Genomic DNA, 27403 nt, shown 5'->3' with positions numbered 1-27403 from the left:
GAGGTTAGTGCACTGGTACCAGCAGAGCCCTGCCGCCCACTCTGAGCTGGCCGCCTGCAGGTGCCAGGGGGATGGCGCCATTAGAACCTGGAGGACAGCCCCTGGAGGGTGGAGGTCGTCTGTGCTGCAAATGCAGCTGAAATGTTGAAGATACACCTAAAGGTCCAGATGGGAAAGACTGCTAAGGGCAGAGTGGTCCTCCAGGCCTGGCAAGGTGTCAGGCGAGCCGCGCTGCAACACCCTGTCCCACTGCTCTGCCTCCCTGTCCCCAGGCATCTGACTCTCTGCTTGGAGCTCACAGGGCTTCCTCGCTCTCTCCCTTTGGGTCTCTGCACATCACTCCTCAGAGGGTCCCCCAGACCACTCATGAAATAGCAGCTGTAGTTGGACATGATAGTGCCCAAGGTAATCTGGAGGCTGAGGCAGAGGACTGAACATTCCAGACCAGCCTCAGCATAAGTTAACAAAATCGTCTCAAAATTAAAATTTTTAGCAATGTAAAGGGCTGGGTGTATAGCTTTGTAGTAGAACACTTGCCTAGCATGTGCAAGGCCTGGATTCTATCCCCAGTGCCATAAAAATAAATAAATAAGTGGTGGCTCTTGCCATCATTCTGCCCTCTTAACAGAATCACCACTTTGAACACAGTGCATATTCATCATGTCTCATGTCTCTCATCACTACAAAAACTAGTTTGAAGGGAAGGGACCTTGGTTATCCCCAGGCCTAGAGCACAGTTCAGCTGTGTTAGGGACCACAGTGCACTTCACCAGAGACCTCAGACCCCATCACCTGAGGGTGATGACCTGTCAATAGCTTGAGGCCCAGCTGTCTAAAGTTCTGGGTCACCGAGCATGTTCAGGTCTCTGCTCAAGCTGAAGCAGGATCCATACTAGGGCGAGGTGGGGGCAGTCGGAGTGGTGGGTGGACCTGGTGTGCCCTTCTATGAACAGCCAGAGCATGCTGCAGACCCCAGGAGGGACAACTGCTTCCTGCCAGCAGGTGGAATGGTTCCCTGGGCAGCTCAGGGGTGTCACACGCCCCCTGGAGGCAGTAAGAGGAGCTGTAGGAGACCTCCAAGTGCTTGAGAGCACGTCCCCTCCCAGACCCACCCTGCACCCAGGAGGACCCCAACGGGGGTCAGGGCTCCGGGGGGGCCTTTCTGCCTTCTAATTCTGGGCAAGGTTTCCTGGAAGGTCCTTGTGTGGGGAAGGTCACAGAACATCCAGATTTGATACCTCCCTGGAGAGGGTCTCCCAGAAAGGCAAACAAGGCCTTTCTAGGGCCAGGAGTGGCCACAGCACCTGAGGGGGACTGAGCATCAAGACAGATTTGTCATGGGCAGGACTCCCAGAAGGGAAGCGGACCAGCTGGTTCTTTGGGCTGGGATCCAGGTGCTTGTGCCAGGCCAGAGAGCTGGCAGGCCCCCCAGTGCTACAGGGAGAAGGGAGGACTTGCAGGACAGGAAGAGATCAGGACCTTTGGACAGGGTAGGAATTGTTGGGGGCCCCACTGCTGAGCAACAGAGTGATCTGGACTCTGGGAGGGGGAAGCCTATTACTGTCAGGAGACTTTGCAGGTGACTCCTGGGACCTGAAGGGGCAGGTCTGCCCTTGGGAGATCGGTAAGGACCTTCGGGACCACCCTGCCTTTACTGCCCACCTAGCAGGGCATGGGTGGAAGGGGATGCTGGGGTGGAGGGGGAACTCGGGATGAAATAGAACACGATGCGAAATCACTGTTTATTGGCTGTGATTCCATCCAGAGAGAACACACGTGAGGGCCCCCAGCATGCAGGAGGAGGCGCAGGGACAGACAGACAGGTAACGCCCACAGTCTACAGTAAGCGTGGCGGCAGGGCGCCCCATGCGCTGGGAACAGGATGCGGGGTTAACGCGAGAGAGCGCCCAGTCTGCTCAACGTATGATGACAGGCATTTAAAAAGTCGCGGACCCGGGAGGCGCCGGGCGGCACGGGGGAACCTGGCGCGCCTAGGCGCCCGCAAGCTCTCGCCGCCGCGGATGGAGGGGCGTTCGCAGTTAAGTATTGCAGTCTAATTGTTATGGCTTCTCTAAAGAGCTATGTAAGGTCATGAAGGCCCCAGGCCACGCCCCTGGCCCGCAACTCGTGGACACTTAATGAAGTTTTGATGTGGACAGAAAGGGCCGGGGGACCGAGGCTACGGCCTTTCGGTCGAGATAAAACTCTTCAAATACAGAGACCTCATTTACCTGAGATTCAACGGATCGTGATGCAAAATAAACAAGGATGGAGGCAAACACAGGGATGGGCGGCACGGGGTGGACGGGCCTTTTGGGTTGCGGGAGGGACCTTGGTGGCCCCAGCCCAGGGCCCGCACTCTCCGACCACCAGGGCAGTCTGTCGCCGCACTGGGGTTCCTCGGGCCTCCCCAGCTCTGGAAGGTGGGCGTGGAGTGGGTGGCACAGGGCCCCCCGTGGAGGACAGGCCACCAGGAAGGGGCAGGACTGGGAACGCGCTATAGGGGTGTGCGCAGGGACTGGAGGATTGTCTGACTATCCCCAGACCTGTTGCTGTGTTCCCCATGGCATGGCGTTCCTAAGGGCGGGACAGAGGATGCGGGGCCTGCGATGGAGAGGCGTGCCCGTGGGCAACCAGCAGACAGGAAGACGGAAGCTCAGGCCCAGCAGGTCCAGAAACCCGGGAGGTGCGCAGGGTGAGGGCTGCACCCGCCTGCGCCAGGAGGGGCACAGGCACCAAATGCCCGCCCCCCACCCCAGCCCAATCCGCACAACCGGGCCCCGCCCCCACTATGGCTGTGCTCCTGAGTTTGGGCCCCGACAAGCGCCACCCATGCAGAGCCGATAAGCCCAGGGGTGCTCCCGGGGCTGACCCTTAGGGTCCCTGACCTCCACCTGGCTGGGTGGGTGGCGAACGGCAAGGACGGTGGCGGGGGCGGGCGACCACCTGCGGGTGAGGAGCATGGGGCGGGCACGGATGGCAGGGGTCCCCGGGGTCACGCCCTTGCCCAGGGTTGGGAGCGGCGATGGCAGTGCGGGAAAGGGGTGAGGCTCCTGAGGCGGGAGGGGCGTGGGCAGGATGGACCTAGGACTATGGCTTATATTGGCATTGGGGGGCTGCTTCTGCTCCCGACGTCCTCCGCGAGGGTCTGTACAGGGGCGGGGCGGGGCTCCGGCTCCCGGCGCTGTCCCCGCCAGGCGCTACTTCTTGAACATGTCCTGCAGCGGTCCGGGCAGGTACTTGATGACCGTGTCCAGGATGCTCTCATCCTCCTCCTCCGGCTCGTCCCCACAGCCCGGCGGTATGGCTTTCTTGGGCCGAGTAAGGCTGCCCTCGGAGTTGGCCTCCATGGCCGCCTGCGCCTCGGCCTCTCGCTCCTCCTTCTTCTTGATGCCGTACTGCGGGGAGGGCAGGAGCAGGTCAGGCAAGGGGCTGCGCTCAACCTGGTCCAGTGCCTGTCTCTGTGGGACTCACACAACACCCAGGCAAGCTGGACCCTCCCTGCACTGGGGGACAAGTGAGGGACCCAGAATGTGGTGCCAGTGGCTGAGAAAGTCCTGAGATGAAGCCCCAACCCACCCCACACTGAAGGACCCGACAAGGGGAAGTGATCCCAGCAAGTGGTCCCACCCAGGTTCCTGCTGGGTGGGAGACCCAGGGAACACCAGGGGCATCTAAAAGGCACTGGCGATGGGGCACAGCCCCACAGGCGTGGCCCGGAGCCTGCCCTCCTCCAGCCCTGCTTCCCCAAGCCTAGCAGCAGAGCCAGAACCTCCCCCCGAGTCCCTTGGTCCTCTACCTGGGCTCACACCTGCACACCTGATCAAGGGTCCCCGGATGCAGTGACCTGGCCCCTGCCAGAATGCCTTCAAATCCCACCTATGTGTGACCTTAGCCCCAAGTCTCTTGCTTTTTCCAAGGCTAGGAAACAAGCCCAGGGCCTCAAGCATGCTAGGCAAAAACTCTACCACTGAGTTACATTCCAGACTTTTTCATTTTTTGAGACAGGAGCTCGCTAAGTTGCCCAGGCTGGCAAGAAGCTGGGGATGGAAACAGGGTCTTTGAAGATGTAATAAGGTGAGGATGGAGAGGAGGTCATCCTGGGTTTGCAAGGCCCTAAATCCAGGGACAATGGCTTTGCAAGAGACACCTGTGACCAGAGGTTGCCAGCCAGGGATAGGTAAAGGGCTTTTCCTTGGCCTCTCACCTTTAACAGAGGGAGGAGCACAGGGTCTTGAGGACAGGTGAGAGGGCCACCCAGGAACATGCCAACAGGGATGCCCCCCAACACCCTGCCAGCCAGGATAGCACCAGTCAGGGGGAGAGACAGCCACAGCACCACACAGCCAGCGGGAGCAGCCGCTCTGGGCCTCTCAGGACAGCCTCACCCCACACGGGCAGCCTGGGGCCAGGATGGGGAGGAGCATGTGGCTGGGCATCCTGTGGGGTAGTGCGTGGGTAGACAGAGGTGTAGCCAGAAAGTAGGTCAGGCCAGAGCAAAGGAGGAGCCTGGGAGCCCCTGGCCAGCTCAAGGGCCTCAAGAAGGCACACCTGTGTGGCCAGCCACTGACCAGACCATAGCAAGGCCCCAGGGCATTGAAAGCTCTGTTGAGAGGCAATCCATGGCTGGAGCCCAAAACATGACCAGATAGACTGACCACCCTCTGGACCTGTCAGCATCCGCACAAGCTCAGGCTGAGCCTTTAGTCAGCATAGGGGGACACAAGGAGGGAGGTGCTGAGTGGGCACCCACACACCCTAGCTCCTCACCAGAGTCTCATCTCCTTCCCAGATGGAAGGTTCTGGCTCAGCCACCTACCGTGGGTGGCTGGAAGCACATGCAAATCAGGTGGTACATATGCAAATCCAGCAGCTCACACACAAACAGGTGGTGGACATGCAAATCAGGTGGGGGTATGCAAATCAGGTGGTGAGCATGCAGATCAGGCTATGGGTAGCAGATCAAGCATGGGTGTGCCAGGCTCCCCTCCTGGCCCCAAGCCGCTCGGCTGGCTTTGTACTGGGGACTGAGGGTACTGCTCCAGGAACTGTCCCCACCACATGAGACAGTCCCAAATGGCATGCCCACCTCTCCCTCTGTTGGAACCCTGACACTGGAGGCTCATGAGGATGTGGGAGTTGGGCTCAGCCCTCAGTCCCACACCTTCAGGAGACTGGAACAGCAGCTTGCCCACCCCCAGCTCCTGAGACAGACGGGGTGCATGCAGCTCAGGGGAGGCTGAGGAGGCCATGGCCAGGGAGCAGCAGGGTCTGGTCAGCGAGGGCATCTGGGAAGGCAGTCCTGATGGACAGGGCAGGGTGGTTTTCCACCCGTGAGGAGCAGGGCAGGATGCGCCAGCAGCAAAGGCCCAGGGTCGGGCTCGGCCAGCAACGGGATGTGGGTCTGGGCCCCGGCGGGAGGATGGGAGCTACCTCATCCTGAGCTCTCCACGGGGTGGGACCAGGCAGCAGGCAGGACTCCCTGCAGCTCCAGGAGCGCGGGGGGCGGGGGCTTGGGCCCCTGCAGACCCTCCTGCTGGCCCACCCTCCTCACTGGGCCAGAAGGTCTGACTTTGAGGTTGCAGCTTCCGTGTTCCCATTTCTCTTCCCAAATCCAGCCTGGCTCAGGCTTGCTGAATCTGCTGGAAGACGGATTTCTCCACAGTTTCCAGGAAACAGTGTGGAGAAAGCACTCACCTTCCTCCAGCCTGACTCCTGAAGGCCCAGGTAGCAGGAAGGACTCCACCCCAGACAGACCGAGCCCTACCCCAGCCTCCCAGAGCTGCTCCGCCAAGGCCACCCCTCCCACAGCAGCCCGCGCCAGCCACCTGCCCTCAGGTCCTGGGCCTCTGTGGCTCTCCACTCCGTCTCTGTTCCCTGTCTCCTCCTGTCTTCCTGTCTCTCCCTGAATGCTGACTCTGACTCCCTCTCCCTTTGCCCCCGCCTGTGCCCTCCCGACACGCGGCCAGCAGGGGCACAGCTAAGGTGGGGTCTGCCCCCACCTCCCTCTGACCGAGTGTTGGCTCTGAGGCCCAGCCTGACTCGCTGGCTGCAGCAGGTCAGGGCTGTGGGGCCAGGGAGCACACGAGCTGCTATCCAGGGAAAATCAGCGGCAGGACCCCAACAATCCAGGGACTGGTGGCTAAGTGGGTGTCGTGACAGGTGGGGTGTCCCTGGGCGTCCACAACAGTACTCGGCACTCTGCAGGTTCCTGGGGCAGGTGGGAGGGGCCACCCCTGGACTGGCCCTCTGTGCCTGGCTGTGCCCCACCCGCCTCTTCTGCCCAGTTGGAAGGTCTGGTTTCTACATAAGGCTCAGCAGAGCTGCCCTGTCCTGCTCAGGGCCCGCCAGCAAGGAAGGGGACCCCAGTGTCTCGGCCGTCCCACCCCCAGCCTCGGCATCGCAGGGAGGCCCAGCTGAGGACGAGGGCAAGCCCCCCACACTCCTGCCCACCAGGCGTGTGGCCCTCGAAGCCGGGCCACAGGCCAGCCCAGCCACAGGAGGGAGGCAGGCGAGGCTCTGCCCTGGCCCACCCAAGCCCACCTATGTGGGAAGCAGGTGACCCCACTGGGTGCCTGGGCGACGGGTGGCCTCAAGCCCTGTCTACCCACAGCACTGCCCTCGCCCCACCCAGAGACCCCGGACAGAGGCTGCTCTGGCTTCCCCAGGCCACCGCAGGTGCCCGTCCAGGCCCCTGCCCCAACTGCAGGGAGGGTGGACCGAGTGGCCGTCAGAGTGCCAGGCACACGGGCCTCACTGCCCACACAGCCTCGCACTCGGGACCACCCTACTCCCGTTTCCCCACCTATGACGAGGACACGTTGCCCTCTGGCTGCCCCAGGGGGAAGGGGAGAAGCTATGGCTGCCCACCAGATCCCCTTGGGCCTTGCTGCCCAGCCACCTATGGGCCTCTGGGGTGGACTGACCCCAAGGGAGGCCGTGGGTCCTGCCCAGCAGCCTAGGGCTGCCCACGCGGCCCCGCAGGCTCCCCTGCGTGGGGTCCAGGCCCCCAGCGAGCCCGCGTGCAGGCGAGGCCCCAGCACTGCTCTCAGGGCTCCTGCCAGCCGCCAGCGCCAGTGCCCACCTTGTCGCGGATGCCCTGGCGCATGGCCTCGCGCTCCGCCTCCATCTTGGCGTACTTGGCCTTGCGCTCCTCCTCCTCCTGCCGCAGTGCCTCCTGGCGCTCCTCCTCCTTCTTGGCAGCATCGGGGTCCTTCTCCTCGTCACCCCCCAGCATCTTCCCCATGTCCTTGGTGGCCCCTGGGGACAGAAAGGCAGAGGCGGGCAGCACACCCTGAACTCCTGGCCCTCTTGCTGGCCTGGGGTGTTGTGGCTGTGCGTGTTTCCCTGAGCCCGCGAGGGGCCGGCCTGTGTCCTCCTGGGCCTTGGTCCTCCTGGGCCCGGTGTCCTGTGGAGGCAGCCTCCAGGGCGTGGAGGTGTGGAGATATGCAGGCACCACATCCTCAGTTCTCGGACATCTCTGCAGAATTCTGCAAAGGAGATTTGAGGCCAACTCCTGGTGGGAACCCAAGTCAAGGAGTGGACAATTGGAATCCCTGCCTACAGGACTCCGCCGGATGGGTCTTCCTAGCTGGCCCCTTTCAGCTCAGGCGAGCCGGCCTACCAGAGAATGGCCCACCTTAAGAAGGAACCGTCCAGGGTGGTGGCCACACCTGTGATCCCAGCAACTTGGGAGGCCGAGGCAGAGGATCACAAGTTCAAGGCCAGCCTCAGCAACTTAGCGAGACCCGACCTCAAAATAAAAAGGGCTGAGGGTAGGGTACAAAAGGATCAGCTGGCCCTGAAGACTGGCCAGGGACCAGAAGGCCAGTGGCCACTGCTCAGGGCAGGCGGCAGAGCCACCTGCAGAGAGGGGCCTGGCTTCCTGGGCCCGCTGCAGAGGCTGGGGACACGGCTGCAGGCCCACCCAGGCGCTGGGAAGCCTGTTCCGGGCGGAGCTGCTCTCCCGACCCAGGCCAGAAGCAGGGGGCGAGGCCAGGTCATACCCGGGGTCCACTCATGTCCCCCACCCTGGCCCTGGGAGCCAGGCACTGCCACATCACTGCAGTGAGGACACAGAGGTGTGTGGTGGCTCCCAGATGAGGCCAGGACCCCATCCCAGCCTCCACCTCCTCACAGGCGGGCTGGAGGGTGGGTATCCTGGGACAGGAACCCCGGGCTGTGGGTCTGCTCCTCTCGGGCCAGTGCCTGCTTCTCAGGGCAGCCCACGGGCTCCGGGTCTCTGTCCTTGCGGGTAAGTCTGCATTTATGTAATGAAGCCATATCGTGGCAGGGACCAGGCTGGGCCTGCAGCGGGCAGTACAACTAACTCTACAGCACAGATAAAAATGTGGGAAGGATCAGTAAACACGACCCAGTCACTCCTGGGGGTCAGTGGGTTCTGGGCCCCCAGACAGCACATGCTCCTTGTGGGGGGACATGGGGCTCACACAGCTGGACACAGGGCACTGTTTTTGGCAGTGGACACAGCCCAAGGGTCCCTGTGCACCCAGGGCAGGGGACCCCAGGCGGCTGGGAAGGAGTGCGGCTTGCCACAGGGGCCGGGGGAGGCCTGCAGACAGAGTGTCGCAGATTCGCTGCCGGAGGGCGGGGAGGGCGGGCTCTGGGTGGGCCCTGCGGGTCCGTGATTGAGGGGGGCCGGCACAGCCGGGCCGGCTCAGAACCAAGCCAGAAACGCACCCTGGCGCCTTTGCAGGGTCTCTCAGAACATCGCCCAAGAGTCAGTCCGCACCACAGGGAACAACGCCAGACCTATCGGCATGGCCAAGACCACAGGCAGGAAGCAGGAAGGCCGGTAGAGACAGGGAGAGTGGTGGACGTGCCGGCAGCTCCCTGTCTGGGTGCACAGCCAGGCTGGGAGCAGGGCGGCAGACAGACATCTGCACAGCAGTGACGGAGCCCCGCACAGGGCAGTCCACTCGACCCTGCGTGTGAGGGCTGCAGCCGGAAGCCCACAGGCAGGGAGCAGCGGGGCGGCCGGCGGGTGGAGAGCATTCTGGAAGCAGAGCGGGCTGCATGGCACTGTGGCTGGCTCTTGCCACCAAACCCTGAATTTCAGCAGATTGAAATGGTGGGTTTCATGTTAGACATATTTTATCACAACAGGAAGAGAACTTCAAACCGTCGATGGCGTCTAGCTCTGTCTCCCACAGTCAGCCCCAGAGGCCATCTCAACACGCACCTCCGAGTCGGCAGCCTGGCCCGGCCAGCACGGAAACCGAGGACTGACAGGAACGCACCAGCCACCTGCCCTTGCCGGAGCCTGTCAGCATCTCTGGCGAGGCCCTGGCCCAGCAGGACCTGAGGGTGGGCACGCCGTGCGGTGCTGAGCAGGCAGGTTCCCGAGAGCGGTCACAGGCCTGCGGCTCCCCAGGCCTCTGCAGAGGAGAGGACCTAGAGCCACAGCAGCGATGGCCTCAGAGCCCAGGGCCCAGAGCCCTTGGCACAGGCAGAAGCGAGCGATGCCTGAGTAGGGACAGGACGGATGGGCAGGCAGAGAACGGAGCTGAGGGACCATCCGCGGCGCGCTGCACCCCAGCGCGTCGCAGGCCCGTGAGAGACATCTTCAAACACTCTTGGAAAACAACGATCTCTAAGAACTCACAGATGGGATCTCTCAGACGTCGATGGGAGATGATTCCCACGATACTTGGAAGGGAGGAGAGAAGGAAATCCTCCGGGTTATTTTTATGAAATTAGCATAAGAGCAGTGCTAAGCGTCAGTCCAGAGACAGTGGGACAGAGACGGCACGGGCAGCCAGCCTCGCCACGGCGCAGACGCCACGGGGAAGGGAGGGCGGGCTGATCCCAGGCCTCTCCAGGACAGCAGCTGCCCGGGCTCTCAGGCCGAGGGCGGCTCACGCTGGCTCCAGCCTCCTGACCCCACGCCAGCCAGGGTCGCAGCAGCCACAGGAGTGCACGCCCCACCTGCGACTCTGGGCACCTGTGTCCCCACAGCTCCCTGCCCTCTGCTCCTGCTGACCCAAAGCGAGGCTGCCCCACGCCCTGCAGCCAGGGTGGGCACAGGAGGGCGGATGGGGCAGGAAGCCTCCCCTTCTCCTCTGCAAGGGCCCAGGGCCAGCAGGATCCCCTGCCCTGCCTGTCCACTGCCCCCTCTCCTACCCGTGGCCAAGGGCCCATGACAGGCTGGTGAGGGGACAACCACAGACCCACCTTTATATTTCTTTGCTTTTCAGAACCTGAGGTTGAACCCAGGCTGCTGTGCTGCTGAGTGACGTTCCATCCTTTTTTATTTTGAGAGAGCATCTTAATAAGTTGCTGAGGCTGGCCTCCAACTCTTCATCCTCCTGCCCGAGCCTCTCAAGTCTCTGGGATCAGGGTGTGCAGCACCACACCCAGCCGGACTCCCTTTTTAAGCTGTGTGGAGGTGTGAGTGACAGGTGGCACGCCGGGGGCTGGCTCGTGCACACGTCTCACAGCCATCCTGGTGAAGACGGTGGCCTGGGGCCCGTCCACCCTAGCACCCGACACAGCGTCCCCAGGACTCACAGTGCACGGCAGGGGGCCCGCTCCACGGCCACAAGTCCTCCTACATGGAGCTGCGCCACGCTGGGCCTGTGCGGCCTGTGGCAGCCCTGATCTTGGTCGCCCTGTGGCCGCCCCTGCCTGCCCGTGGCCCTGCTGGTGCACAAGGAGGTCTCCACGGCCAGACTGCCAATATGTTTAAGCAGGGATTGCGCAGTTGTGCAGGAAGTCTAGGTTTCCCCATTGAGGAACTGCCAAGCTTTTCCAAAGTGCGGTGTGCACAGCCTGCGTCCTCACAAGCTGACAGCCCCGCGTGGGCCTCTTGGTCCTAACCCCACCGTGGGTCTCTGGATCCTAGCCAGCCTGAGTGGGTGTGATGTGGCTGTATCTGTACAGCTTTAATCTGTATTTCCCTCGTGACTAATGAGACTGAGCTTCTTTCTATGAGCCTGTTAGTCATCCTGCATCCTCTTTAGGGAATATATATCCACATCGTTTGCATTCTCAAGAATAAACTGTTTAAGAACAGCCACAGTCGGGTGCAGTGGCTCAGGCCTGTAATACAGCAACTCCGGAGGCTGAGGCAGGAGAATCGTGAGTTCAAAGCCAGCCTCAGCAACTAGTAAGGCCCTGTCTCAAAATAAAAAGGGCTGCGGGGGCTGGGGTTGTGGCTCAGTGGTAGGTGCTTGCCTAGCACGTGTGAGGCACTGGGTTTGATCCGCAGCACCACAGAAAAATAATAAAATAAAGGTCCATCGACACCCAAAAAAATTAAAGAAAAAAAAAAAAAAAGGCCAGGATGTGGCTCCATGGTCAAGCCACCCTGTTCAGTCCTAGGGCCACAGGAAGAGGAGGCCGAGCTTCCAGGAGAATTGCAAAGGTGGCTCAGGAGCCGGCTCCCCACCCAGCACCGACGCCAGTGCCGCATCGGCACGGCCGTGGGCTGGGCACAGGCGCTGTGCTGCGCTCTGGCTCAGGGGCCTTTGTCTCTGCCCCACCCCTCGACTTGGCACTTAGCCTCCTGGGTCCTGGCGGCCAGGACAGTCCAAGGAGCACTGCTCAGAGCTTGGCAGGCTGTCTCGCAGAGAGGACTTGCCTGACAGTGAGGCTGGAGTGACCTCTGCAGGGAGCAGAGACACAGCGCTTCTCCACCCCACCCTGCCCAGGCTGATGCTGGTCCAGGCTCCAACCGGACTGTGCAGGCCGGGTTCTGTGGGCAGCACACTGAAGGGCATGGGCCATCTCTGAAAGCAGAGGGTCCACGTGGCTATTCGTATCCTGTACTGGTCACAGTCCACTCTGTGAGCTTTTGTCTATTGCAGGCTCAGCTGCTGGTGTCATTACTATTGAATCCTTGGAGTTCTTTACATATTGAGGATACCAGCCCTTTATCAGATATGTGACTTACCAGTATTTTATCTCAGTCTGTGGCATGTTTATTGTTTTTTTAATTTATGTTAAAATTCATGCTGTTTTTATTTGTTTTGAGATGGGTTCAAGTGATCTTCCTGTCTCAGCCGCCAGAGGAGCTGGATTGACAGGTGCCACCGCTGTGCCTGCTCATCTGTGTGTCTGTGTGTGTGTGTGTGTTCAGAAATCCACTCTTTCATCTAAGATGTCAAATTCCTGGGCATGAAACTGTTCGTGGTGTCCTTTGTGGCCCTGAGCCCCGTGGTTTCTTTCTCCCTATTCGCTGTCCTGGCTCCGATCTTCCCCACCCCTTTCTTCCTTGGTTGCTTGTCTTCTAGCTGATGGAAAACTGCTGTCAATCGTTTGAACCTTTCTTCTTTCTGACACTTTCAAACAGAGTCCCCTCAGAACACCCTGCTCAACTCCTCATGTCCCCCCGCTCCTGGTGCGGTCTGCTTCCCCTTGGGCCTCTCCTCTGACCTCACGGGAAGGCTGCTGCTGGGATTCTGGGTGCTCAGTGTGCCAGGCCTTCCTCGCTGGGGTTGCATCTGGAGCTGTGCTGAAGGTGGGTCGCCAGCCGGGCCCGGCCCGCGGCGTCCTCTGCTGCGCTCTGCCACGAGGGACCAGCCGCCACAGGCCAAGAGCAGCCAGTGGAGCCTGATGTCGGTGGACGGAAGCCTCTGGACTGTGGGTAAAGATGGGCCTCTCTTCTCGAGTCGGGCTTGGGCGCTCGTCACAGCCTGGGACGCCCACCCGCTCAGCGGCTCCTCCTCCCGCCCGGGCCCTTCCTCACTGCCCAGAGGGGTGTCTCACAGGGCGTGCAGCATGTCCACCGTGGCTGGACAGTACAAGTGCTGCCCAGGCCCACACCCGCTGATGGCTCTTGGCTCTTGGCCCTCTCCAGGGTGGACCTGACCCTCGCCCAGGACCCTGGTGTGCCCGTCTCCCCTCTGCTCGTGTGGTGGAAGCTCAGCTCCTGGCAGCGCAGGGCAGGGCAGGGCAACCGTGTCCTCCGGCCGGCGGGCCTCCTTCCTTGGAGGGCTCCTGCTGGCTGGACAGCTCCCGACGGCTCTGCTCGTCTCGTTTCAGGGCCTCCTGCCGCTGGCCAGAGCTGGAGCTTGATGCTCGTCACCCACCCTGAGAAGCTCTGCCTCTGAACCAGAGTGTTCCCCGGGGGCAAGGGGAGCCGCAGTCTCGGCACAGGCAGCACAGCCAGCCCCCACTGGGGCGCACTGGCCACGGCCCTGTCCACCCACACCCTGGAGGCCGGCGGGAGCCCCCGTGTCCCAGCAGCTGGCCCAGGTCCACAGCCAGGCCCCACCAGGAGACCAGCCCCTGCACCCTGCAAGGTGGGCGTCTGGGCCTCGGGCATCGCCAGGCCGTGTGCCCAGGAGGGGCGCTGCGCCCAGACGTGCACGGGGAGCCCTCTCGGCGCCACACCACCAGCCGCAGGGCGGGGACGCAGCGCTCACCCACAGAGCACCAGAGCCGGGAGGACCGGGTCACATGTCCTCCAGCGGCCGCAGCTACAGTGCCGCTGAAAGCCCCAGGCCAGAGCCCACCTGTGGACACGCCAACAGGACAGGCTGCACGGACCAGCCTCCAGGCCACACTGCCATCGGCTGACGGGAGGGGCGGGCTCAGCACCTGCCCAACTCCCTGCACCACGGCAATGAGAAGGCCCACTACTGTGAGGAGAGACGGTGGACGGCAGACCACAGCCGCTCTGCTTCCCTCGCACACCACTGCTGGCCGCAGCGCCAGAACAGGGCCACGGAGGCACCATGCCCAGCGGAGCCGATGCACGGGCCCCATCTGCAGTGGTGGGAGCCACTGGCCGAGCCCAGCACCTAGCGAGACCTGGGCTGAGGCACATGGGAGGCCATGGGCTCCCCTCCCTGGTGACCCCAGCGTCCAAGCAACCCCTGAGTATCCAGAGGTCACTTCCTTGTGGAAATGGAACCAGACTCACCCAGGCAGACCAGTCCCCCGGCACTGCAGAGCAGGGGACCGTGGATCTGCAGGTGGGCAGTGGGGATCTGTGTCCTGAAAGAAGAGTCCTCACTCAGCCTCGTCCATAGCTGCCCTCTGGCCCCTCATCCAGCTGCACAGGATCTGCTTCTGGAGAAGTGGAACCAGCCCCACAAAGGCCCCACCTGCGTGGTGGGGCCCTCAGCACACCGTGTCCATCCCCAGCAAAGCCAGGAGCCCCACACGGGCACAGCAGACCGCCAGCCAGGCTGCCAAGCTCACGGGAACAGGGGCGAGCACTGGGGACCCTCCCCGACAGGAAGAAAAACCGAAAACCCAGGCCAGCAGAGGGGCGAGCGCCTCCTAAGTCCAATGCCACATCCACACTGCTCAAGCCAATGGCCAGAGGGCAGGACCTGCCCTTCCAAATGCTTCCGATTAACAAAACACCCAGGCACCGGCCTTCAGACAAGACCAGGGCCCGCCTAGTCCCCTGTACTAAGGAGCACTTGGATTTACAAATGCAGAAAATGAAAATTAGATTAAATGGTTAGAAGGTGGGATTTTGGAACTATCCCAGAAAGTAGAACGAAAGCTGCAGACAAAATGTAAGAGAGCAGCACAGCTCCTGTAGCTGTGCCTGGGCCTCCAGGCAGGCGAGGAGAGGCCGAGACAGAGCCCACAGCCAAGCACGTGCACAGGGCTCCTGGACCCAGAGCCACACGGGCGCTGGATGAGGAAGGCCTGAGTCCCGCCATTTCCCAATGCCAGCAGAGGGACACGGGCCGCATGCAAGACCTGGAACTAGGTCTGGCTCTGACTCTCCCTGGCAACATCAGACTGGGACAGCAGAGAGGAGGCTGCAAAGTCCAGGGGACCTTCCAACCCGCAGTTCTACACCCAGCCCAGTGCCTCTCTGGAGGGAGGATAAAGACACCTCATGCCACCCATGCACCTGTCTCAGGAAGGACAGGCAGCAGCCCAGCAGCATGGCACGGAGTGGCCATCTCCAGAGTCACCAGTCAGAAGGAAGGGCGGGGGTCTCAGGAGGGAGACGCACCCTCAGCCCGGCACGGTGACATGGGTGCAAACGTGCTGGGGGCTGCTGTCGGGAGAGGGAGGATCGGAGGAAAACCAAGTCTGTGTTAACCAAGGACAAGCCCAGGGCTTCATGTGCAATGTGACCACAGCGCCTGCTCAGACCCTCAGGACCAGCGTCACCGTCCAGACTCACCCACACAGGGCCCCGTGGGACTGTGACGCCCTGAACACCATCCTGACCCCGGCGAGGGATGAGGCCTGAGTGCAGCAGCTGACCTGAGTCCTGGCCGAAGAGGCCAGAGTCGCGGAGGCACTTGGCGAAGCACCGCGAGTGGTTGCAGACCCAGGCCTCCGAGGCAGGGCTGCCAGGTCCCCACACCAGGCTGTACCCAGAGCTCAGGCCACGCTTACCCTGAACCTCATCGTCAGAGGATAGAGCTTCCACCTAAACCTGCCAGCGGGCAGTTCTCTGCGCAGGCACCTCCAGGGTCGGAGGGCGCTCCCGGAGGAGCTGGAGAACCCGGAGGGCCCGAGGGGCCACAGTGGCCAGGGCACCGTGCTGGGGACCCTGCCTGGGCACCTACAGATCTCACCCTGCTGCTCATTCGTGCCCTTGAAAATATCCCTGAGGACGAAGCTGCCCGGAAGCCTCCACAGCACAGGAACTTCACAGGCCGCCAGCCCGGGTGCTCAGTGCTCCTGCCCAGGGCAGCCGGGGGTCCCCCGGTGGTGCAGGCAAGGCCCCAGGCCACCCCACAGAGGCCCTGGGAGGCCCCGCAGCTCACCCACATCACGGCCGGGTGGTTTTGCACTGTGCTCTCTCTACAGTGGGATTTACTACTTTTTAAGAAAAGAATGTACTTCCGTGTTAAAGGTATTTGCAAACACCACTGTGTAACCAGATGCACCATCAAGATGTCCCCTACTTATTAAGAAAAGAGTGTCATGTGAAGCCTCTACTTCTAGGTCCCAGAGACCCAGAGGTAGGGAGCAGCAGGAGTAGCCCAGGGAGCTGGGCACCCTCGTCACCCGGCCCCCGGGAGGGAACTGGCCAGACCTGCCTCAAAGAAAACAGAAAGGCCGGGTGGGGGTGCAGCTCAGTAGCAAAGCACACAGTTCGACCCCCAGGCCCAAAGAGCCAAATAAAATAAAAAACACAGGCTGGGTCGTGGCTCAGTGGTGGAGCACTTGCCTAACAGGTGAGGCACTGGGTTTGATCCTCAGCACCACAGAAAAATAAGTACACAGAATAAGGGTTCTGTGTCCCTCTACAACTGACGACATTTAAAAATAATGTAAAGGTGCAGGGACGCCAGGAGGGAGGACTCGATGTCTCAGCACAGAAAAGTGACAGGTCTAGACCGGTGGTCCTCCCAGTGGCTGGCGGGACACCACACACTGGCCACGTCTGGACCGGTCTCCTGCACCTGGTCCACGTGCAGTGCTACTGGCCACTAGAAAGGAAAACACTCTTTCTACAGCGCGTGGAGCTCCTCGCCGTGCGTGAGGACAGCTCCCCGGACCCTCCTCGACTTGGCAGTTAGAGCTGAAGAGTGTTTCACAGGGGCACATGGGTCCCAAAACGTGGCATGAGACTCTAAAACAAAGTTCCGTCCCTACAGTCAGGTGAGATAAACGCGCCTCTAAGGAAGCATTTTTTAAACACGTTTTTTGTGGTCGTAGATGGACAGTATGGCTTTGTTTATTTTATGTGGTGCTAAGGCTCAAACCCAGAGCCTCTCACGTGCCAGGCAAGCGCTCTGACGCTGAGCTGCAGCCCCGGCCCTGAGGAAAAGGTCCGCCGGTTACGATGACCGAGGGTGGACCGAGTGGGCTGCAGCACCGTTGCTGAGCGCAGGCTGGTGGGCCGGGTGGGCCGAGGCCCGCCGCTCTGAAGGAGGCCAGCCCAGGGCAACCGGACGCCAAGTTGGGCACCCAGGGCGTGTGAAGTCAGCCTGAGGGTCCGTGGTCCGCAGAGTGCGGGCGGGAGCCACGTGCAGGGGGATCCTGGCCAGCTAGGAGGCTCTGCTCTGGGCTTACAGGCAGGGCCAGCCCCACTCCTGGGCTCACGGGGGCCACAGCGACCACGGACCAGGCTCTGGGGGATCCTGAACGTGGTGGGAGCCCCTCCTGCTGAGCCCCACAGACCCAGCCGCCTTTTCTCTCTGGGAACGTCCCCTGGTCAGATGCCCATCTGCCACACTGAGTGCAGGTCCAACAAGTCAACCCCGTGGCCAGGAGGGCAGGGGAGAGATGCCCAGGTCGAGGAGATGGCACGCTGGGCAGGCAGGGGGCCGCCGTCCAGCAAGCCCCTCCCCGTCCCCTTCCTGGCCCACCTGTTAAGGCCAGAAGACAACCTGCAGTGTTCGGCACTGAGGAAGCTGGCCAGGCTCCCTCCCGAGACACCCTCAGGTGGGGAGGCTGCCCGTCCTGGTCACTTGCTGGGCCCTGACCCTGCTGGTTCCCCTGCCTTGCCCTGTGAGGACTGCCCAGGATGCTGAGGGTCTGCCCCTGGAGCTGCCCAGTCCTGGCTGTCCTGGGAGTGGGGAGGAAGGCCAGAGCCTGGTCTCCACACCGCCGCCCTGGACCTCACAGCCACACACCGGGAGTCTCCTCCCTCCGCTCTGGCTCCCTGGTCTGCAAACCTGAGCTCTTGCCCGCGGCATGCTCCTGGGAGGCCCGGGAAGGAGGCCTGCCCCGCCAGCACTGCGTCCTCGCCCACGGACAAGGCCGAGTCTGATCTCGGCTTTTGGGCGAGGACAAGCAGGGACAGAGGCGAGATGAAGCCGCCTGTGAGCGAACCCAGACAGCCAGGCGTGGCAGCAGACGCAGAGTGCCAGCCGCGGGACAGCCTCGGCCCTCCACTCACACGGCTCGCGGGTGGGCGCCGGCCTCCCGGGAGAAACGGCAGAGCAACCCCGACACCTCCTCCGCTGACGGGGACGAGGACCGACCGCAGGTTCTCCTCCCCGGGGGACGTCAGAACACGGACGCGGCCAGGAGCAGGTGCTGCAGACCACCAGTCCTCCACCGCCTGGACCTCAGTCTGCACCCAGCACCAGCACCAGTACCCAGCATTAGCACCCAGCACCAGTGTCAGGACCTGCACCCAGGGCTCAGCACTACCCAGCACCAGCATCTGCACTCAGCACCAGTGTTTAGCACTCAGTGCCAGAACACAGCATAAGCACCCAGCACCCAACACCTGTGCCCAGCACCAAGTAGCAGGACCTATACCCAGCACTCAGCATTGACACCCAACACTAGCACCTTACCTAGTGCCAGTGCTCAGCACCCAGAACTAGCACACAGCACCAGGGCCAAGCACCCATCATCTGCACACAGCACCCCGGTCTCAGAGCCCAGCCCTTCCATGGGAACATCACCCAGACCCTCACACAGGAGCAACTAAACATACCCTGCTAGGTCACCCGCTCTGCAGAGGCCCTGCCTGGCCCTGCATGCCAGGTTTGCCCGGTGAGGAGGTGAGGCAGTGTGGCTCAGCAGTGCCACTGGACATCCCCAGGCCACACCGGGAAACGGGGACCGTAGACGGGCAGGAGGGACGGGGTCTGAGGGGTCTTCCCGTCCCTTCCCCGCCGCCCTGCAGGCAGCACCTCGGGGCAGGCCCCGGACGAGAGCGGGCCGGCCTCTCCTGGCCCTGGGCGGGGCCACAGGTGGGGACCGTGCTCCGGCTGCTCGGAGGCATCAGGGATCCCCAGCGGCGGCGCTGGCAGACACTGCCCGGAGCCCCGCGGGCACTGCCAACACAGGAGCTCCGCCCAGCAGAGCAGCACGCAGCCTGCTGCAGCAGGGCACCTTCCTCCCGGCCGCAGCCTGTGTGCCCAGCTGCCGCCTCCCGAGGCCCGGGGAGGGAGGTGCTCTGCTGGGCTGCCCGGGGAGGGAGGGTGCTCTGCTGGGCTGCCCGGGGAGAGAGAGGTGCTCTGCTGGGCTGCCCGGGGAGAGAGAGGTGCTCTGCTGGGCTGCCCGGGGAGAGAGAGGTGCTCTGCTGGGCTGCCCAGGGAAGGGAGGGTGCTCTGCTGGGCTGCCCGGGGAGGGAGGGTGCTCTGCTGGGCAGCCCGGGGAGGGAGGTGCTCTGCTGGGCTGCCCGGGAAGGGAGGGTGCTCTGCTGGGCTGCCCGGGGAGAGAGAGGTGCTCTGCTGGGCTGCCAAGGAAGGGAGGGTGCTCTGCTGGGCTGCCCAGGGAAGGGAGGGTGCTCTGCTGGGCTGCCCGGGGACAGAGGTGCTCTGCTGGGCTGCCCGGGGAGAGAGGTGCTCTGCTGGGCTGCCCGGGAAGGGAGGGTGCTCTGCTGGGCTGCCCGGGGAGAGAGGTGCTCTGCTGGGCTGCCCAGGGAAGGAGGGTGCTCTGCTGGGCTGCCCGGGGACAGAGGTGCTCTGCTGGGCTGCCCAGGGAAGGAGGGTGCTCTGCTGGGCTGCCCGGGAGGGAGGGTGCTCTGCTGGGCTGCCCGGGGAGAGAGGTGCTCTGCTGGGCTGCCCGGGGACAGAGGTGCTCTGCTGGACTGCCCGGGGAGAGAGGTGCTCTGCTGGGCTCCCCGGGGAGAGAGGTGCTCTGCTGGGCTGCCCGGGGAGAGAGGTGCTCTGCTGGGCTCCCCGGGGACAGAGGTGCTCTGCTGGGCTCCCCGGGGAGAGAGGTGCTCTGCTGGGCTGCCCGGGGACAGAGGTGCTCTGCTGGGCTGCCCGGGGAGAGAGGTGCTCTGCTGGGCTGCCCGGGGAGAGAGGTGCTCTGCTGGGCTGCCCGGGGAGAGAGAGGTGCTCTGCTGGGCTGCCCGGGGACAGAGGTGCTCTGCTGGGCTCCCCGGGGAGAGAGGTGCTCTGCTGGGCTGCCCGGGGACAGAGGTGCTCTGCTGGGCTGCCCGGGGAGAGAGGTGCTCTGCTGGGCTGCCCGGGGAGGGAGGGTGCTCTGCTGGGCAGCCCGGGGAGGGAGGTGCTCTGCTGGGCTGCCCGGGAAGGGAGGGTGCTCTGCTGGGCTGCCCGGGGAGAGAGAGGTGCTCTGCTGGGCTGCCAAGGAAGGGAGGGTGCTCTGCTGGGCTGCCCAGGGAAGGGAGGGTGCTCTGCTGGGCTGCCCGGGGACAGAGGTGCTCTGCTGGGCTGCCCGGGGAGAGAGGTGCTCTGCTGGGCTGCCCGGGAAGGGAGGGTGCTCTGCTGGGCTGCCCGGGGAGAGAGGTGCTCTGCTGGGCTGCCCAGGGAAGGAGGGTGCTCTGCTGGGCTGCCCGGGGACAGAGGTGCTCTGCTGGGCTGCCCAGGGAAGGAGGGTGCTCTGCTGGGCTGCCCGGGAGGGAGGGTGCTCTGCTGGGCTGCCCGGGGAGAGAGGTGCTCTGCTGGGCTGCCCGGGGACAGAGGTGCTCTGCTGGACTGCCCGGGGACAGAGGTGCTCTGCTGGGCTCCCCGGGGAGAGAGGTGCTCTGCTGGGCTGCCCGGGGAGAGAGGTGCTCTGCTGGGCTCCCCGGGGACAGAGGTGCTCTGCTGGGCTCCCCGGGGAGAGAGGTGCTCTGCTGGGCTGCCCGGGGACAGAGGTGCTCTGCTGGGCTGCCCGGGGAGAGAGGTGCTCTGCTGGGCTGCCCGGGGAGAGAGGTGCTCTGCTGGGCTGCCCGGGGAGAGAGAGGTGCTCTGCTGGGCTGCCCGGGGACAGAGGTGCTCTGCTGGGCTCCCCGGGGAGAGCGGTGCTCTGCTGGGCTGCCCGGGGACAGAGGTGCTCTGCTGGGCTGCCCGGGGAGAGAGGTGCTCTGCTGGGCTGCCCGGGGAGGGAGGTGCTCTGCTGGGCTGCCCGGGGAGGGAGGTGCTCTGCTGGGCTGCCCGGGGAGAGAGGTGCTCTGCTGGGCTGCCCGGGGAAGGAGGGTGCTCTGCTGGGCTGCCCAGGGAAGGAGGGTGCTCTGCTGGGCTGCCCGGGGACAGAGGTGCTCTGCTGGGCTGCCCGGGGAGAGAGGTGCTCTGCTGGGCTGCCTGGGGAGGGAGGTGCTCTGCTGGGCTGCCCAGGGAAGGAGGGTGCTCTGCTGGGCTGCCCGGGGAGAGAGGTGCTCTGCTGGGCTGCCCGGGGACAGAGGTGCTCTGCTGGGCTGCCCAGGGAAGGAGGGTGCTCTGCTGGGCTGCCTGGGGACAGAGGTGCTCTGCTGGGCTGCCCGGGGAGAGAGGTGCTCTGCTGGGCTGCCCGGGGAGAGAGGTGCTCTGCTGGGCTGCCTGGGGAGGGAGGTGCTCTGCTGGGCTGCCCAGGGAAGGAGGGTGCTCTGCTGGGCTGCCCGGGGAGAGAGGTGCTCTGCTGGGCTGCCCGGGGACGGAGGTGCTCTGCTGGGCTGCCCAGGGAAGGAGGGTGCTCTGCTGGGCTGCCCAGGGAAGGAGGGTGCTCTGCTGGGCTGCCCAGGGAAGGAGGGTGCTCTGCTGGGCTGCCCAGGGAAGGAGGGTGCTCTGCTGGGCTGCCCAGGGAAGGAGGGTGCTCTGCTGGGCTGCCCGGGGAGAGAGGTGCTCTGCTGGGCTGCCCGGGGAGAGAGGTGCTCTGCTGGGCTGCCCGGGGACAGAGGTGCTCTGCTGGGCTGCCCAGGGAAGGAGGGTGCTCTGCTGGGCTGCCCAGGGAAGGAGGGTGCTCTGCTGGGCTGCCCAGGGAAGGAGGGTGCTCTGCTGGGCTGCCCGGGGACAGAGGTGCTCTGCTGGGCTGCCCGGGGACAGAGGTGCTCTGCTGGGCTGCCCGGGGAGAGAGGTGCTCTGCTGGGCTGCCCGGGGAGAGAGGTGCTCTGCTGGGCTGCCTGGGGAGGGAGGTGCTCTGCTGGGCTGCCCAGGGAAGGAGGGTGCTCTGCTGGGCTGCCCGGGGAGAGAGGTGCTCTGCTGGGCTGCCCGGGGACAGAGGTGCTCTGCTGGGCTGCCCGGGGAGAGAGAGGTGCTCTGCTGGGCTGCCCGGGGAGGGAGGTTGCTCTGCTGGGCTGCCGGGGAGGGAGGGTGCTCTGCTGGGCTGCCGGGGAGGGAGGGTGCTCTGCTGGGCTGCGGGGGAGGCTCTTGCCTCGAGTGTCCTTCAGGCCACCGGGATCTGGGGCAAGAGCCGCGTCTGCCAGTCAAGTGCACAGCGTCCCCGAGGCGTGTGGGTATTTCACCTCAAGTATTTGCCAGTCACCTGCTCCTCAGATGAGCAGAGAGGACGCTTCGGCCTGCGGGTGCTCACGGTGGGCGGTCCCGGAATGCAGGACTTCCCCTCTTGGGTGAGCCAGGTGCGCCTTTTGCCTGGAGAGCCACACGCCCATCTCAGCCCTCGCCTTCCACGCCACTTCTAGTCAGGGATGCCTCATGGAAACCAAGAGCCTCCACTAACACGGTGCTGAACAGGCAAAGGGGCTGTACCTCAGCCCTCCCTGATTGGTGATGTGATGTGGGCGCAGCAGCAGTCACCTTGAGACCGTGAGGAGCAGGCGGAGGACAGCTACACTCAGGGCACACCTGTCACCCGCACAAGCTGCTCTCCCTCCGATTCTGTTACTGACTCCAAAAGCATCCTCTCCCGGTGAATCCGGAGCTACCCTTCCGGATTGGCTACTCACCTGCAGCCCAGCTCAGCACACAGCTCTGCTGTCCTCCCGGACGCCCAGAACCTGGGCCTGGGCAGCATCCCTCGGCCACCCTGCTCAGGGACCACCCGGGGGAGCCCAGACACAGCCGCTGAGACCCACTCAGGCAAGAGCAGGGAGGGCAGGGGCCACAGATCAGCTGGCCCAGGCCCTGGGGGTGGGAAGGATGGGGACGCACCCCGCCCTCGACACAGGCCCCGGGCAGACGCACCACAGCACCCTGTCCACACTGACCACGCTGCGGGCCTGGAGCTGCTGGGCAGCCTGGGCTGACCCCGTGGCCCCACGTCTGCCAGGTTCACGCCCCGTCTCCTCTGTGGTCCTCAGGAAACCACAAGCTACGCACGTTCCCAAGGACCCAAGCGTGCTGTGGACACAGGGTCACACCAAGGCCGGACGGCGGGACAAAATCGTCTGGGCCAACGTCACCCCTGCCGCCTCCCTCGGCCCGAGAAGAGCTCACGCCCGTGGGCGGCCCACCCCTTACACAGCCCAGGGCCGCGGGCCTCCTCCAGGTGACAGTGCGCCCTGTGGCTTGCGAGTCCCAGGCCCGTGCTGATGTGGCCGAAGCACCTGGCCACGGAAGGTGGCCACAGAGGATGGCAGAGGCCAGAACCACCATCTCCTCTTCCAGTGGCCATGACGCACCCTGAGGGGGTCCCACATGCCAAAGCCGTGAGGGTGGTCTCCTGGGGGGAGGCAGCCACCAGCTGGACGCCCAGTGCCCCAGTGTGGCCCCAGGAGAACTCCCCTCCACAGCCCTGCCTGACCGTGGGCATAGGACCCCAGGGTGGCCGCGATGGCCGGCTCAACACACACACCGGGTTGGTTGGACAGGCAGCACCGCGGCCAAGCTGTGGCCTCAAGGTGGCAGGTGTCACCCCCACACGTCGCACTGGGAGCCGAGGCTGTGCTGGGTAGCAGGGAGCCCTGAGGACACAGACCAGGGGCAAGGGAGCCAGCTCCCCATCAACAGGCACCTTGGTGGTGACAGGCCATGGGATGCCGTGCTGGAGGCACGTTGGTGGCAGTGTCTCAGGACGTGGGAGGGCCAGAGAAGGAGGGGGAGAGGGCCAGTGGGCTGAGCCAGGAGGCATGGCAGCAGCAGCAGACCACCAGGCCTGGGGCTGGGGGCCAGGGCTGGCCAGGCCGCTTCCCCACCCTGCAGGCCCACTGCTGGGGTGGCTGCGCAACTGCCCTGGGCATCCGCCCACCCAGCGGCGTGTGCAAGGGCCGGGCCCACCCAGCGGCATGTGCAAGGGCTGGGTCCACCCAGCAGTGTGTGTGCAAGGGCCGGGCCCACCCAGCGGCATGTGCAAGGGCTGGGTCCACCCAGCAGTGTGTGTGCAAGGGCCGGGCCCACCCAGCGGCATGTGCAAGGGCTGGGTCCACCCAGCAGTGTGTGTGCAAGGGCTGGGTCCACCCAGCAGTGTGTGTGCAAGGGCTGGGTCTCCCTGGACAGGGGGCCAGAGAAGCAGGGGCAGGCAGAGGCGCTGCATCCACGGCCCAGCCATGTCCAGGATCGTTCCCCCCCAGCTAGGGCCCTGTGGCAACGGGACATGCTATGCTGGACCTGCAGCCCCAGAGGAGGTCCAGCAGAGAGGGCCACGCACACTCGGAGCCTGTGGTCTGAGACCTGCAGCTGCCACCCCACCTTCTGTCCCCACAAGAGCCTTGCCTGAGACTCAGGGCAGGTCAGACAAGACTCTGGGACACGTGTCCCCCTGGCCGCTCCCTCCTCGCAGAGGACACAGTCTGGAGGAAGAGGAGTGGGTTTAAGGAAGCCACGCGGCAGCGAGGCCTGCCCCCACCAGGCTGCGTGGTGCCCAGCCTGACTGCCCAGCCCGCCTCTCAGCGCTGCCTGTTCCTGCCTGTCCCTGGGCACCCGGGTGCGCTTCTCGCTCTGTTCCTGGGTCTCTGTTTCTGGGCTGCTCTCTTCTTTCCTGCGCCTGGCTCTCTGGTGGCTTCCTGGGCCCTCCTGCTCCCCGGCCTGTGGTTCCTCCATGTCTGGGGTTTGGTCTGTCCCTTGGGGTCTCTGCCGAACCCTGACCTTCAGGGTGGACCCGTCCCCCTGCCTCCGCCCGTCCCAGTCTGTCTCACTCTTGCTCACACGCAGCCCGAGCCCAGTGATGCCCAGGGAGAGAAGGGCACGGAGCCAGAAAGCCGGCACCACACTGCAGTCTCTGCGGGGACCTGTGCAGCCGGCACCCACCGCTGGCACCCCGGCTCCCACCGTGCTGGCGCAGCCTGCCCTGGCACCACGCAGGAGGAACTTGGCTGACATGAACAAAGGGGTCCAGGCTGGTAATTACCCAGCTAATTCCAGCCGTGTAGACAGCGAAATCAGATATTTCAGTTTCCTCAAAAGCCCACCTCAGGCCTAAATTAGCCACCTAATTAATTATCTGTGACAGCCCGGGATGCGCTGGGTAGAGCCCGGGTCCCTCCCAGTGCAGGATGCCAGCCTGTCCCTGAATCAGTCTGGTGACATGATGGTTACACTCAGGCTCGACCTCGGCCTGCCTCAGCCGTGAACCCCCGGCTCAGGCCAGACCGTCATCCACTGTCTGGGCGTCTCTTGCCTCCAGGAGTCCCCTGTGTGGCACCGCCTGCCCCAGCCCCCTCCTCTGGCCACCAAGGGCACCCCTCCAGCGGGAGGACTGGGCGCTGGCCACAGGCTCCCCTCACAGGGGAGGTACCCAGCCTGGGTAGACCTGAGACCCACCTAGGACAGTCCCAAGGCTCTGTGGACCTGAGCTGACCCGACAATCCTGCCCAAGAACATCTGTGCCCCGGCACCCTGGCTGGGGACTCAGGTCCTCTTCTCTACCGGCATCAAGTCTGGGCAGTCTCTGGCCAGTGATGGCCCTGGGCCAATGAGGACAGGGCTCCTTCAAACAGCGCTCAGCAGGCTGCAAGAGCCTGCCCTCCCCAACACATGCAAAGGAGGCCACACAGCCGTCCTCTTCTGTCCCTGTGTCCAGTTAACCATGGATCCCTGGGGTCAGCGCTGCTCCCCCACCCGCATGAAACCACGGGCCCTGGCCCAGCCCACAGCTGGCAGCCCCACACCTCTCTCTGGGCTCCAGGGCTCAGCTCCAAGCCTGCCCTTGGTGCCCCTCTCCCCAAGTGGGGGTCAGCAGCTCAGCCCTTGAGAAGCTCTGTTCCACCCAAGCCAGGGCCTCCTCCGTCTCCTGTCCTCCTGTCCCCAAGGCTGCCCAGGAGGCTCAGAGGGCTGACCCAGGGTGCTGCCTTGGGCTGGGTAAAGTCAGAGCTGGCGTGTGGCCCTGCTGCCTCTGCAGTTGGGAGACATCTCTGGTGTCACTGCCTGCCGGCCCCTCCCTGTGGCTCAGCCATGGCCCTCTCCCCACCTGTCCCGCCTCTTACCTCCCAGGGCCTGCTTCATCACAAACTCCATGGCGCTGGCTTGACTCCTGGCGACCACTCCTAGATCTCACATTCAAGTGGGGCAGGCGTCCTCTGCCTAGGGGAGAGTGCGGGGTCACCGGCGCCCTGGCCAGGCCTTCCTGAGACCATGGTCACCTTTCCCAGTACCCTGTGGGGCTGACCCACCCAGGGGGGTGCCTGGGAGGGTGGGTGTGAGAGAGCTTCTGTCCTCACACCCAGACCAAGATGGGCAGGTCCAGGACTGCAGTGGACCAGGCTCTGAAGCCAGCCTCAGCAGCTCCTGCGGGGAGGAGACCGCTCCCAGCCTGGGGGCACTGCTCAGAGTCTGGCGCCAGCCTGCACTGTGTGGGGGCAGGGCCCAGGGGCGTTTGAAGGTCACGGCTCTGCTTCCCGCACAGGATGGGGCTGCTCAACCTCCTTGCTGGTCCTGGACCTGTGGGGCAGGGGTCCATCCACAGGGTGAGGGTGGGCAGGCCCTTGAGTGGTGCCCTTTGAGGAAGGTGCGTGTGGTTCTGGCCCGAGGAGGGACTGCAGCAGGGGACGGGTTAAGAGGAGTGGGGCAGATGACCCCCACCTGTGTACGCAGGGGGTCAGTGGCCAGGAGTGCATGCCCGGCTGGGTGGATTCTGCGGGGAGACCTTCCTGCAAAGCCACAGCTCTGCGGTGCCCCCCTTGTGGGCTCTCTCCTCTCCGGGAGCCCGGGTCCCTGGGGCTCCATTGTTTGGAGGTTTTCCCTCTGCAGACCAGGGAGCCCCGCCGGGGACTGGGCGGTGGAGGGCTGGGATCTACCCTACCAGCCCCGCGCACAGGGGCGCCTCCGCCGCAAAGCGGGGTCTCTTCCAAACTTCTCCCCTTGCTCCTGGGGGAGGGGACCGCGGGCCCAGCCGCAGAGAGGAGCGGACGCTGCGGGAGCTGCGGCGAGACCCAGAGGCGCTCGGGGCTCCGGCCGCCGCACCCTCGGCTTCGCAGCGGCCTCGGGCGGCGCGGGGAGAGAAGAGCACGGCCAGGGACCGAGAGGGCGCAGACCCGCCGGAGGAGCGAGGGACCCGGGGCCGCTTCAGCACCGCGTGGCGGACAGCGCCCGCTCGGCCCCGAGGGGCCGGGCGGAGGGACTCGGGAGCCCGGGGCCGGGGCGCAGGGCAGCCGGGCGCGGGGAAAGCGGAGCGGGGCGCGGAGCGGGGCGCGGCGCGGGGCCGGGCGGCGCGGGCCGGTTACCTTCCCGGGCGGGCGGCGGCGGTCAGCGGCAGCGCGCGCTCGGGCCGGCCGGGTCCATGTGGCGCCGGGCGCTGCGGCGGCGGCTGAAGGGCACCGCGAGGAGGGCGCGTCACGCCAAGGCGCCCCCGCCCCGCCCGCGTCCCGCATGACGAGGAGGGCGGGGCGCGGCGGCTCCGCGGCGGGGCGGGGGCTGCGCGGCGCCCCGCGGCCTCGGGCTCCCCGCCCGGGCTCCTGGCCCGGATCCCACCCGGTCTGTCCGAGCGCGGGGCGCCGAGACCCCCGGAGGTC

General features: G+C 64.5%; 1 protein-coding gene across 1 annotated transcript; it reads right to left on the bottom strand.

The window, feature by feature from the left end:
- Positions 1–1713: 1713 nt before the first annotated feature.
- Positions 1714–27242, bottom strand: Cplx1 (complexin 1). Its single transcript, XM_047565788.1, has 4 exons — positions 27116–27242; positions 25880–25976; positions 7085–7260; positions 1714–3398 (listed from the first exon to the last, which is right to left on the bottom strand). Exons 2-4 carry the CDS (start codon positions 25908–25910, stop codon positions 3201–3203), a joined length of 405 nt encoding a protein of 134 aa, XP_047421744.1. The 5' UTR covers positions 25911–25976; positions 27116–27242; the 3' UTR covers positions 1714–3200.
- Positions 27243–27403: the final 161 nt, after the last annotated feature.

Source organism: Sciurus carolinensis, chromosome 10 (genome assembly GCF_902686445.1).
Source record: "Sciurus carolinensis chromosome 10, mSciCar1.2, whole genome shotgun sequence".
In the NCBI taxonomy this organism is placed as follows: Eukaryota; Metazoa; Chordata; class Mammalia; order Rodentia; family Sciuridae; genus Sciurus; species Sciurus carolinensis.
This window is presented reverse-complemented; position numbering and strand designations above follow the sequence as displayed.

Bases quoted from the DNA above. Each gene is read 5' to 3' on its own strand.
- Cplx1 (XM_047565788.1), bottom strand. From the start codon at position 25,910: ATGGAGTTTGTGATGAAGCAGGCCCTGGGAG. The intron at 7,261-25,879 runs GTAAGAGGCGGG...TTCTGTCCCCAG, and splicing joins GATGAAGCAGGCCCTGGGAG to GGGCCACCAAGGACATGGGG. The intron at 3,399-7,084 runs GTGGGCACTGGC...CCCTCCCCGCAG, and splicing joins GCCAGGGCATCCGCGACAAG to TACGGCATCAAGAAGAAGGA.